Below are 14,036 nucleotides of genomic sequence, written 5' to 3' on the forward strand. Positions count from 1 at the left end.
CAGCCACAGTAGCTGTTCCCAGGCTCTAGGGGGCTCCCACAGACAGGCCCCTGCACCAGGGATGGCTCTGCCCTGCCTGCACTGTGCCCAGTGTGCAGGGAGGCCGATCCCAGAGAGGAAAGTCCCCAAAGCCTGACATCTTGCCCAGGCCAGCAAACATCCCCACATGCACAGGGTGGCTGCGGCCCATCCCTAAGGAACTGTGCAGGCCAGGCCAGGCCCCACCACTGGTGCTGCTGGGCTTACCTGCCTGCCTGCCTGCCCACCACAGCTCGAGCCTGCAGAGCCCCAGGGTCGCCCCAACTTCCCGCCCAGCCCTCACCTTCCTAAGGGCCCAACTGGGCTGGCTTGCCTCTGGCACCTCCCCCCACGCCGCCCAGACCCTGCCCCAACCACCCAGCCCCAGCACTTGGCACCTCAGTGCTACCCCAGGTGGGACAGGGCGTCTGCCTACCTGGGCAGCTCCCTCCAGGGGCCAGCCGGGCTGGAAGGCACAACCTGGGAGCACAGGGAGGGGGCAGTAGAGCACAGACAGCCTCCCTGCCTGCATTCTTCTGGCTTTGCCCCGGTACCTGCCGCGGTGCTGGGACTTGTGGCTGCACAGGAGAGCCGGCGCAACAACTTAAAAAAAACCCAATTTCTTTGTGTGCTTCCCGGCATGCCAGCAAAAATGGTTCCGCGTGCCACTAATGGCACGCGTGCCAGGGGTTGCCAACTCCTGCACTAGAGTAAGGTTGCAGCTACATTAAAAGCACTTTTCTGATCTAGGAATCCTAGTAGCATGCTCCTAGAATGGATACAACTTATACGAGTAAAACTGCGTTTTAGACTATATAGCTCCTGACAAAGTATGCTATTGCCTACAAAAATTTGGGCCATTCAACCAGTTAGTCTCTAAGGTAGCACCCCGCCTTGCCTTCTCCCTGACTTGAGAATAACTTGGCTAAATACCTCTTTCCTAATACATGTCTTATCCTAGCCTGCCACCTTTATACCTCTCTAATCAATGTAACTCTGCCAGGACAGTTAAGACGCCATGGGCTTCTTATATTCAAGTGCTATTTCAGTCTAATAGTTATCCAGTATTTTTACGAAAAAATAAAATTCATGTGGAACTCTTTATGATCACATGGCACTGCATGTGAACTGAATTTATTTCTAAAAGATGCTGAAATTATGTATCAACTCAAAAAGTGTTCTTGACATTTTGTCTAATAGACTGACCTTTTTGCTTCTCCCAGTGTTCTTTAACTCCCCATTGTGCTTATTCTGTTTTGCATTAAAAACTTCACGAGAGCCACATCTGGCATCACATACTGATATTTCATTTTCAACACCTAAAAAAAAACAACCCAGTGAATTAGATGTTTAGAATAGTGACAGGAAAATGGTGTATACTTGTAAAAGGGAACTGTCATCAAAAATCTTTTAAGGCTTTGAACCATTTTTTACCCAAATTTTGTTACCGAGTATTAAAAGGTTTTAAAAATATAATCTGTAGGCTAATGTTTGTATTACTTTTACATTTTAAACTATGACAATAAAATTACACTAGTGTCTCTAGTTTAATCTCTCGTTTCTGATGACTTCAAACATGGTAAAACAATCTATTCTATTCGATTTCCATGCAATGGCTTCACATAGAAGAAATTGAAAAAACAGAGGAAAAACCCACATTTGTATTTAGAGTATGGTCCTAGAATGTACTTAGTACTTCATTCCAAAGAGGCTACAAGTCTTGGGTTTGTTTTCAAATCAGACCTTTGAATATATCTGACACTTCGGCTAAGAACTAACTTAATATATGCAGACAAAATAACTTTCTTTTCTAAAAATGGCCCCTCCAGAAGTGAGAAAATTGCTTGGCTGACTACCAGGAAGAAGTATACTAAAGCCATATCTGTTATGTGAATTAATAATTCTCAATCTCTAATACTATCAATAATACTTTGAAAGTTATAGATTCATTTGAAAAATTAATTTGCTTAAATTAAAAGTATTTTTAATCTATTTTTAAAATAGATGCAATTACTGAAGATTTAATTAGGTCATTTTTCGCAAAATTAAGTTTAATTAAAGTCCACTTTGGGATACTCATTTCTTTTAAAAATAAAGAAAAAACAGAGTTCCGTGATTATTGACCCAATGGCCTAAATTATCCTTACTAAAGTTTAGTGATTGGCCTAAAATGTAATTTCTCCCAAATAAAGTTGTTTTAATTAGTGTTAAAGGGCCAAGTACTGGTACCATATCTGTATTTACAAATGTAGCTGCATTTAATTTGATGTGAATTTAAAAACAGAAGTTGCATTCTATTTAGTAATATATTCCAAATTCTCCATCAACTACCAAAGTATTTGTAAACTTTTTTACATTACTCATCAAGATATGGCTTGTAATATAAGGACCAAAGGAAAAAAATTGCCACTTTGATTAGGTTTGGGTTTTTTTTTTCATTTTTACTCTAGGGAAAGTATGGGTACCTAGATAGCTGTCCATGAGATGAGGTGTGACCTTCCAGTGTACCAAATACTCTACAAGAGTGATTGACAACATTCCAGCACGGGACTGGAATGGCAGCTCAGGTCTGAGATGGGCAGGCATTAGAAATTTGCTGCTGCTGTCACTTCTGTCCACTGCCCTTACGTGGTCTGGCACAGCATGGTAGAAGTCTTGCTCCACTAAAGCCCTGGGTGCCCAATTGCACTGGAGCACAGGTCAGGTAGAGCCCCCTACCCCTGAACACTGTGGTAGTCTGGATTCAAAAGCTCAGCAGGCTAGATGTAGCTCACAGGTTACCAGCCCCTGCTGTATAGTGACTGCAAGATTAGGGACAGAAATTATACCAGTTTGTGTGTAAGCGATTGGAAACTGGTTCAAATCTGTAACACAACAGAAGCTCAGTGCACATAAACCACTTTCAAAATGGCTGAAACCGGTTTAAGGTAAACCTGGATGGATGTAGTATCAGATTTAACTGATTTAGGTTAAATTGGTTTAGAGAACTTCTGTCCCAGATTCCCTCCAGATTCAAGTTAACTCAGTCCCCCAGCATCCCAGGATGCTTTGCACCTCCTCCGCAAACTCCCCTTTGCAGAGTGGGTGGTCTAGCTTTGGCCCACACTGTCTGCTCTAGCTGAGTATGGAGGCATGCTCTAGTGCCCCTCAGCTTCGGGCCTGGACCGCTATAGGCATGAGGCTGCATTTCCAGAATCAAAAGTGAATGTTTGTTCACTCATTTATTGGTTCAATCTACGCAGTTTAGAATAACTTGCAAAAATTAAATTGAATTAGCCTCGGGCTTTTTGACTGTCTGTACTTAGCCCAAATATGTATGCTATTAACCTGTGGTAAACAAGGTAGCTTACTCCACAACAGAAAGATAAATTACCTTCCATTTACTACTGGATAAACGCATGCAGGCAATGTCCACATAACATAACTGCATGGTAACTTATTCATGTAGTCATACGCAATCTTTTCACTTTGGACAATTTATAATAAAAATGCACACAATTTACTATTGTTTACTGTCATTATCCCATTCTTGTTTTCATGCTGTAAAAGCAAACAGATTAGGTTGCAGGAATTTTACATAAATAAAAATTCTGCTGAATTCAGTTAAGCATCCAGCAAAGGCTGGTTTTTAAGTAAGACCCTATTGAAGAAATAGCTAAAATTGGGGTTTAAATTAACTGCATAGTACTTATTACTTAGTTTTGACATTGATTTTAATAGTTGGTATTGCAGGAGTAGACCCCAGCCTCTGACCAGGATCTCTTGTTCTAGGAACTTCACAAACAAAAACAAGTCTGACTCAGGAGGATTCATATGATAAAAATACATTATTGCTATTTTATAAAAAATTGAGTTAAATCTCTCCCCCAGCCCTCAGACTTTTCTCTTCTTTCCCCTCCCTTTTTACAGGCAACCTTTTGTGTGTCAGTTATAATTTTTGGGGGGTAATTTTTCATGTATAGAACCTAATTACATGAGGCACATCATAAATTTGTTCCCCCTACCATTACAGTGGGGGGCCAGTGGGAAGGCATCAGCAGGGGACCAGGTACTTGGGAGGCAGGCAGCCAGGCTGTTATCCTTGCTCACCCCAGTGCTGATACCCTCCCCAGCACCTGCCCCCCCTGCTGGCCATGCCCTCTGCCATTTGCATTCCAGCCACTCTCCCCTCCACCCCCTTATGCTAAGCAGTGGCTCTGGCTCTAGCCCAGGTACAGAGCACATGGTGACTCCAGCCCCACCCTGGTGCTGGCCAGGCAGCAATGTAGGCAGCAGCTCCAGCTCCAGCCCCAGCCCCAGCCCCAGACAGGTAGCAGTAGCAGCTCCAACCCAGGGCAGGCACTGGCTGCAGCTACAACTCTGCCCCAGGTCAGGGCCAGAGCCACTGCGGTACTTGAATTTAAGATAAAACAATCCCTCCCCACCCCTATCTTGAATGTGGAAAAAACCTCTCATCTTGGATTTAAGTAAGGTATTTGAAGGCTCAATGTCTGTAGTGTCCCTTTGTGAACCTGCCAGGTACAACAGTCTTTCTGCCACCTCTGCACCTTTTTTCTGTCCAGACAGGTTGGGCTTTAACCTTCTTCAGAGTTCTTGCCTAAATTAAAAATCTAGAGGCTGTGCCCTCAATTTATGGACTCCCCAAGTTTTTAACTTTGTTTTTCATTGCTATCACTTCCTATACTGTACAAGAAAGGGGGTGAGGGGAAAAAAGAACCCAGACCTGCCCTCTCTAGAGATCCGCTATGAAGCAACTAAGGATTGAACCTTATAACTTCCAGCAGGTTATCTTCCATATACATATCACTCACCTAACTACTTTTTCCATCCTGTAACTCTCTGAATGGTAACCTGTAATCTTGCAATTTCCATCCTCTCTCCTTGCTGCATCTGGCTACTTAGGCTGCCTTTTTATCAGCTGTTTCTAACAACAGGCTTTTTAGTCACAAGCTGAGAAATTTAGTTTTGACATTGATTTTAATATTACAACCTTCCCCCTTCCATTTACCCTTTCTGGATAGTCATTATGTGGGGGTCCATATCCTACCACCGTAACCTGCTCGAAGTGCCTAACTAACCTCACACTTAAAAATATTTTCCTAAGATTAACATAAATTTCCCTTCCTGAAAATTAATCGTCACTCCTTGCCTTATTCTCCGTGAACAAAGAACAATTGAGCACTGTCTTCTTTCAAAACTTGGTGTCTGAAAACTTGAAATTCCCTCATCTACCTTTTCTAAACAAACACAGATCTTTCAAGCTTTCCACGTAAGTTATAGTTTCTAAACTTAATCAGTCTTGTTTTTCTTGCCTGTAATGATCAGATTATTAGTATCTTTCTTAAAGTGAGGTGCCCCAAACTGGACATAACTGTGGCCACACTACTGTCAAACAGAGTGGAATCATTAAGATGATCATATCTGACATATGACACTTGTTAATAAATCCCAGAATGATTCATTTCTTGCAACATCACCACATTGTTGACTCATTCATTTTGTGGTTCATTCTAAATCCCATATCCCTTTCTGCAGAACTGCTGCCTGGCCAGTTAACTCTCCATTTTGTATTTTTACTATGGTGAACAAATACAAATAAAATCATTTTGTACTTGCCTGTACTAAATTTTATCTTACTGATCTGAAAACATTTCCAAATATATCCAGTGCTGCTGGCTGTTTATTACCTTATTGTCCCCTAGGTGCTTTCAAACTGAAGGTTTAATGCATTTGATTCATTATATTTTAGGATACTGAAATTCAGTTGACTGGTCTGAAATTTTTCCAATCTACCCTCTCTTTCTGTTTAAAGATGGACATTGTGTTTGCTTTTCTTCAGTCACTGATACCTCCTGCCTCTTCTATGGACTTTTCAAAGATAATTGCTAATGCTTCAGAGATTGCTACAACTATTCCTTAACTTTTCTAGGATAAAATTTCATCAGGCCTTGCCAATATTTGAATATTTGCTCACTTTATTATACTGCCACTGCAGAAGTCAATGACAACACTCCGATTAACTGCAGAAGGACCACATTTCATTTCCAGAGTTCTCAAGCAGGAGTAAACTTGTCGATGGTCACAGATAAGAGATGGCAGCCTGTAAAGATTCTGTGCTCCTAACGCTTCAGCCTTGTGTTCCCCAAGACCATAGCTGATCTTAGTTTACAACTGTTGCCAAGAGAACTCTGCGCTCCCACATTTATTATAAGCAGCTTAAAAAGACATAATGGTCATTCAATCAAATCCCATTTTCAAATCAAATCAATTGAAGACATGAATGACAAATCCATGTCTTCAATGGTCATTGATTGAATGACCATTGAAGACATAATGGTCATTCAATCAAATCAAAGACTGTGTGTGAAGTTCACATTCACACTTCTGAACAGCTACAGAAGGATGTTAAATCTTTCTTAGAATCTATTAATGTTGCATTCCTTGCTTACCGTATCATTTATTTCTCTGGTTCTCAGATGAGCTGTAGAAATTAAGTAAAACTGGACAAACTTACTTCACTGCCAAAAATAGTTACAAGTAGATGGGAGGAACTTTGGAGCAATTCAATTTATAATTAAGTTTGAATACCTAAGAAAAATATCAAGCTTTCCTCAGATCATAAGCTATTATTATTCACTGAAAATAGTATATATTGCTGCATGTTTATGAACTCTTCTAGTAAATTAATTCTTTTCCTAATTAATGCACGTCTAAACCTTGTCACTGAAAAGTCACATTTATTGTACATTTATTGATTAATGTAGCACTGCAACATATGGAAACATAGCTTTTTTGTAGTTATCTGGAACATGTTTTTAAAACTATTTCAACCAAAAGAATTAAGTATTTTTACCCTTCATTAGAAGGGTAGCTCACACTCAAGTAAGAATAAAAATGAAACCTTTATTTACAGTTCATCAATATTTAAACCACACTGATTTATTGTTACAATTCTCCATATTAACTATAAGAGAAGAGTTTAAACAAGACTAATTCTTCACAGCACTTTACATTTAAACTAAACTGAACACACACTTCTGATTATCATCTTTTTCCTTTCAGGTGATTTCAACATGAGGTCCCCAACTGCATGTTTTACTTGATCCTACAGCAAACTCACAGAGCTCAACTTGGGATACATTTTTTGCATTTATTCCCTTACTTCTGTATCTCCAGCCATAATGATGCAAACACTGGGGTTTTTCTGAGGGTTTCCTACTATTTACACTTCATTTAGTTTTCCTGCTGTTTGATTAATAAGGTTCCCCCACCTCAAATAAGGATCTACATAAACATGTTTGACTATTTGCAGAAGTGTAATACATTTTAAATATGAGAACATTATTTATTACATGCCCTTGAAGAACAGTACAGGATTTAAAGATTGCCAACTATTACGGAAAAGAAGGCTCACATACTTGGACTGCATTTTTTGAGTAGAGTTTCCTTCTTATCGCCTGTTGACTTTTCCATATTTGCAGAATCTGGGAAAATGTGTGGGTGTTCTTTTGGCTCCACTGTGCCCTTCTCTTCACTTTTTAAAGAAAGTGATACCATCACTGCAGTATTATCGTCCTGTAGAGTTGCTTCTGAAAGACAGAATTTCTTGATTTCACAGCTCGTTTTACAATTCTGTTGCACAGGAACTGCAGTGCATCATGATGCTATCTCTCTGAACTTCTCAGTTCTATGCAGAAACTTACCAGAAGGATAAAGGGAACAATTCACATTAGTTCTGCAGTTTTTTTCCCGGGTGTTCTGATGGAGTTGATTCAGCGAGCTAGAAACTAAGTCTTCTGCAGTCTGAGCATTTTTTCCATCTACCATACAATTTAAAGTTATACTTTTTGTACTTTCTGGAAGTTCAGATAGTTTGCAGTCACTCTTTAACAAAGTGTCATTTTTCTGAACAGTTTTTCTCTTCTTTTTGGAAAGAGCACTACACTGTTCATTTGATTCTCTCCTTGAATAGCCTGCTTTACATATCACTTCAGGAGAACTTGATGATTTCTGTTGAACTCCAAGAAGAAAGTGGCTTCCTTGTATTTCACTTTTATTCAAGTCAGAAGATGAAAAAAAGTCTTCATATAAACCCTCCTCAGAATGTGAAATCTTGTTACGTGTAGTCATTGCTTCCAGGAATTCATTTTCAGACCCCGACTTACATAATACTGAGGTAGTCAGTTTTGTACTAGATCTTTTTCTTTTTGATTTCCCCTTTGATTTAGGTCCAACAGCACAACCCCTTAGGTTAACAGGAACACTCACACCAACTGAACACATATTAAAATCTTTGCTGCTCACTAATAAATCCGAGTGACTGTCTTTGGTACCTGCAGCAGCCTCTAACTGGACTATTCTTTGTGAAGGAGCAGAATAACTCAAGTCTCTTTCTTGGAGAAATGAACTGTTGGTCACAATTGATGCAGAAGTCAGATTATCATCATAATTCTGTTTCTTGTTAGGAGATGTTTCAGATTCTCCCTTTTCTGAAAGGTCACCCCCCAATGAGTGTTGTAATATCAGTTTTTTGTTTAACTGTTTTCTATTACATTGCTTTGGAGTTAAGTTCTCTCGATCATTGTTGGAGAATGAAGAATCCTCCAATGCAGGTGTAGAAACATAAATATCACTTTGAGCCACATGAATGCATTCTAGTGACTCCATCTTCTGTTTCTTTAATTTACAATTTCCCCAAAGGTCATCAAAACTTGAGTTTAAAGAATCACTGATTTGCTCTTCTGTAAGACATTAAGAACAGCAGCATAAATATTTTAACAAAGTGGGAACAGTACAGAGTTAAACTGGTAAAGCATGTGAGAAATTACTAAATAACTGGACAAGGGTTTAGTCACAACCAAATATTCAAAATTATATAGCCAAATCTTTGGTAGTTTTCAAAGAATTTACAAACAAAAGTTTTAGAATAGTTATATTCAAAGTCTGCCCCTCAAAAGAGAACTTTCTTGCCTTTTTATTTGTACTCCCTTTTACTGTCTTTTTATCAAATCTAAGAATTACTATTATGAAATCTACTTCAGTTTAGCAAGCACCTTAAACAGGGAAACCAACATGCTCAGGACCTATTTTATGTTGGTGTAGCTAGTTCAAGTGATGGCAAAAATTAAAAAAAAAAAAAATGAATGACATTGTGTTATTGCAGAGCTAGCACCATTGTATCTTTTCCCTATTTATTTTTTAAATACAGATGTCTACTTTAATACTTATGTCCATAATGTCTGAGGGTGCATTTTGCATTATGGTAAATTTGTAAGCAACAGTCATTTAGTTGTATTATAGAAGCTGCTTAACTAAAATATCAAAACAACTGATGAAAACTGAAACATTTTATTGTGAAAAAAATCAAATGAAATGTTTATTTGGAATATTACTCTTAGATATGTATGGTACAACTGTTGTTCTGATGTTGAGGTGGGTGAGATGAGGGCCCTCTGACATGCCCAGATACCTGAGGTGGCAACTGAAAGTCAAAAGCCATATTTGTTTAACAGATGTTTCAAACAAAAAGACATATACTAGACTTCAGTTCACTTCCAAAACTAAAATTAATCAATGTTAAAGCACCACACTGAACAGCTTCTTCAAATACAAAACAAACTATCATTTGTTTGCCATTGCTTTATGTGCACCTGGAGCTTCCTTCAGGAATCATTACATCACCAATGGGATACATATTAATCATGAGCAGGGATCACGATTCTCTTTGATAAAAAAAATCCTGAATTTTCTAATTTAAAAAAAGTAACCCAAAACCCACATTTTCCCATGATTATAATGAAATGCAATTCATATGGGATTTTTTTTTTTTCTTTTTAAATCGGAGAAAATCAGGATCCCTGGTCACAAAGAAAAGGAAAGGTTAGGCGTAATGAAGAAAAAAATGCAGCTCACTGCTGAAACACTGATGCCTTTTTTTATTATGTTATAAACAAATCTCACTAGTACTTTAATTAAGAAATATTCAAATGAGTTAGGAGTAGAATAAATGATAATATACATTCTTGGCCTGGGAGTGGCTATTCTTAAAACGATAATAATAGTTTATTTTAAACAGAAACCATCGTTCTTCCCAAGCAGGGACTGTTATGTGCATACTGAAAGGAAAGTTATGGAAAGACAACATGAACCATGTATTCCCAGGGGTAGATCCACTTTTCCTTTCTTACACTAATAGGAAATTTTGCTCCTTAATAGAATGTCTACATATCAGTAAAAGATACAATATTTGCACATCTGATATAGTGTACTGTTCCTGGCAGTAGGATAAGTATACCACTAAAATGCATGCCCCTTAAGACAATTCCTAGAGTTGTCAAATTCCTATTTTTCTATCCTAGTCAAGAGCTGTTTTGTTCTTACATATAACATAGAAAGCATAAAGCCCTTAGTACTAGGGGTGTGCAAAACAGACTGTATTCGATTTGGATTTGATCAGCCACGGGCGGACCCCGGGTGCCCCCCTGACCCAGGAGACATCACTCACCAAGCCAGTGAGGCTTGGGGGGGAGGGGGCGGGCCTGCGCACTCCCCAGCAGACCTGGAAGTGGACCGGAAGTGCTTCTGGTCCACTTCCAGGTCTGCTGCCAAGCGTTTCTTATATTTTACATTCTTTTCAGATTAAGAAAAAGTAGTAACTTCAATCGTTAAATGTTGTTTACTTTTGCAAATTATAGTAAAATATAAAGGAGGTTTCATATTAACCCAGGGTGCATCTACACGTTCAATCAGGGCAAAGAAATAAACTCTGGCACAGTTTGCGCCAGAGTTTATTTCTCCCAGGAGCAGCATTTACACATGCACCTGGATCCGCACCATGTTGAGCCAGGGGGGAGCAGCCCTGGGCTCTGGGTGGCAGCGGCAGATGGTGGAGGGGCTGGGTGGGGCATGAGGGTGCTGCTACAGTGTGGGGTTAGGCAGCAGATAGTTCCCCGCATTGTAGCACTCTCATGCCCCAGTCTGCCCTCGTCACTGTCTACACGTGTGTTGCAGCAATGTAAATTACTCTGCCACAGGATAGTATTTATCCTGGACAGTACTATCCTACAGCAGAGCTAAATAACTCAGTATCCCCTAATTCCAGCACAAGTTAGACAGTGATGCTTTACTTCAGACCTAAATAGCCAACTCTGCAGTAAAGAGCACGTGAAGAAACGCTCACTGAGTACATCTAGATTCTGCTGTTGGTTAGATAAAATATATATATATTTAACAGAATTGAAATAAAAGTTGCATTATTTACCTGGTGACAATGTATCTGCTGAACTGGTTAAACCCAGGAATGGTCCATTTTCAGGCCATTTTGAATTAAATGTAGACACGGGAGTCATTTGTGAAGCTCAAATATAATAGATTATTCATACATTAGTTAAAGCAAATCTTAAAACAAAATATTTAATAGCATAAAAATACTATTTTTTTCCAAAATTGTTCATTTAGAAAAAACAAAACAAAACTTGTTGACTAATTAGAAACATACAGAAATATTCCTTCAGATCTCACTTCCACAACTGTAATTATACTTAAAATCTCCATTACATACTCTGCAACTCCTATCCTGATTTGGTTTAGACAGTTGAACTCTAAATATTTCTGAACTCAACAAGTTAAAGTGGATACTTTTCTAAGCTAAAAAGTATTTTAATAAGAATGTGTCAAACTTTGATATTACATTTAACTATGCATCAATACCTTGCCATAGTCAGAAATTCTATCATTAAAAGTGAAGGTGCTATTGCAGGGTGAGTAATATTTACAACTTAAATACTTATTTTAAATAAGCTGCGATTCAAGAAATTAGATTTTACCTATCTACATCACTAGCTATATCACTTTTATAGTTTTAAAATTTCCGGAGTGATTATTGTCCTTCAGTATGGGACAACACAAAATCAAGCACAAAACTTATAAGCAAATAGATCTATGATTTATCTGTAGTCAATACCACTTTCTGATATGCTGAATTTCCTTAAGTCAAGGTATCTGAAATGCTAAAGTCTGCTTATACTTCCTCAGGGTTTGCAGTTTGGAGTCAGCCAGACTGAGTTACTTAGGGGCTTTACAAAAATCTCACCTTAATTACCTGAATATTGGCATTTGGAACTAAATCTTAGCCCCCCCCTGTTTTTGAAAGTTTTGACATGGGTATATGAAAAAGTTGATAACCTGGGGAAAATACTAAAAGTCTAAATAAATAACATTTTATTATTAACAGTGAAGCAACTTTCATTTCAAATGAAGCACTATTCTGCAGCCAACAAACAGGGTTCATGAAAATAAAATGTAACCCCCAGGCTGCAAACACTTGTGCATCTACTTAACTTTAAGAACTTGAACTGTCCAAAATTTCCTCAGCAGGTTATTTATGTAAATATATGTAACTGCTGAAGTGTTCACAGGACTGGTGCCTTAAATGTTAGTTATTTTGATTATTATTATTTTTAACTTCAAATGAAGATCTCTAGTAGTGACTACTAGATCGCTAGTAGTGACACTTGCATTTTAATTCCTTGTAAAATCATGTTTGTATGGTAAAATTTTAATATAAAATTTGCAATAGCATATGTTTTCAAATTTGTTTTACCCAAATTCAACCTGATTTAAACTTGCATTTTTTCTCTCGGGGGTGGAGGGCCAACACACAAATTATTTAATCAGTTATTTAAATGGCTCAACCCTGTACTAGTCTATAAGGAGTAAATTAACAATATTACATTGCTTATGATTATGTGTACCTAATTATTTTAATAGGATTTGACAGTTTATGAAAATGATAAAAGCCTCAAAAATTTATTCAATTTCTGAAAATTCCCCATTGAATTACTTTTTACTTGAACATAAGAGGGCCCTGAAGGCATTAAAAAAATAAAATAAATAAATAAAAATAAATAAATATTTAAAAAGTTTTTCCCCCTAACAAAACTACCAAAATCAATATTCAAAGTACTTTATATCTTTGCATGTTTTTGGTGCAAAAATGTTAACAGTCCCCCCGCCCCAAGAAACAGTTCAGACAGGAAACCTGAAAAGAGAAGGAAAATAACGACTTCAAACTCACAAAATGGTTAATCAGCATAATTCCAATATATGTACCAACTAAACCTTTGCAGTTTATTCTATCCAACCTGTTATACCATGACATGCGTCAGAAAGTACCTGACATAAGTATTTTATACGGAAACATTAGATTAACAACACTGGCGAGTTTTGGCAGGCTGTCAAGGACCCCAAGGGTAGCCATGCCACTTGACAGGTGCCCCACCTCCTGGTTGCCATTTCAGGACCAGAAATCCCACCTCCTAATCCCTGACCTTTGCCACCAGAAGTCCCTCCCCTTGTCCCCAGGAAGTATTCCTTTCAGCAAGGCGGCTTGCCATCTCATAACCAGAAAATACCAAGTTATATTCTAAACATCAACTATCTACAACTTCCATTAATTGGATTTAAAAAAATACTTCTGTCCTGATTTACATGCATTTGTGTAGTGTATATAGAGGTGACTGCACAATAACTTAAAATGAAGTCTTACTCTTGTATATTGTGGTGCGTGTATGTGTGTGGGGTGGGGGAGCATGCGGATGTATGTGTAGATATGTGGGGAGTGGATGGGTATGAGGTTTGTAGGCGGATAAGAGTTGGGGGGAGGTTGTGATATGTGTGAAGGGGAGGTTTTGCCCACCACCCTGCTACAGCAGGCAGAGCCCCCGCCAGCACTCCTCCAAATCTGAGCTCCACATTCCAGCTGCTCCTGGCCCCGGGGCACCGGTGTGGGCCCCGTGCTCCTGCTCGCCGCCACCTCCCCTTTCCATCTGCCATGCTGTCCTTCGCCTGTTGCTTCCCCATCTGCCCCTCTGCTTGCTGCTCTGGCACCATGTCCCAGCTACGACCACAGGACACAGCAGGAGCCAGCCCGGCCCGACCAACACATGGAGCCAGCTAAGAATTGCGAGGGCCAGGCCAGCTCCTGCCGAGTCCTGCAGCCTGGCGCTGCAGCTGGGAAC

At 39.0% G+C, this 14,036-nt stretch overlaps 1 protein-coding gene across 2 annotated transcripts in view; it reads right to left on the reverse strand.

Annotated features, from left to right (window-relative positions):
- The window catches only part of MCPH1 (microcephalin 1), a 206,897-nt gene that overhangs the window by 172,796 nt on the left and 20,065 nt on the right, over positions 1-14,036 (reverse strand). For both annotated transcript variants that reach the window (XM_006024489.1, XM_006024488.1), the window contains exons 7-10: positions 11,279-11,374; positions 7,722-8,759; positions 7,437-7,607; positions 1,225-1,337 (exon numbers count right to left, since the gene is read on the reverse strand). In XM_006024489.1, coding sequence (XP_006024551.1) covers positions 1,225-1,337; positions 7,437-7,607; positions 7,722-8,759; positions 11,279-11,374 — 1,418 coding nt within the window. The remainder of the gene's footprint in view (positions 1-1,224; positions 1,338-7,436; positions 7,608-7,721; positions 8,760-11,278; positions 11,375-14,036) is intronic.

Source organism: Alligator sinensis, unplaced genomic scaffold (genome assembly GCF_000455745.1).
Source record: "Alligator sinensis unplaced genomic scaffold, ASM45574v1 scaffold1012_1, whole genome shotgun sequence".
Lineage (NCBI taxonomy): Eukaryota > Metazoa > Chordata > Crocodylia > Alligatoridae > Alligator > Alligator sinensis.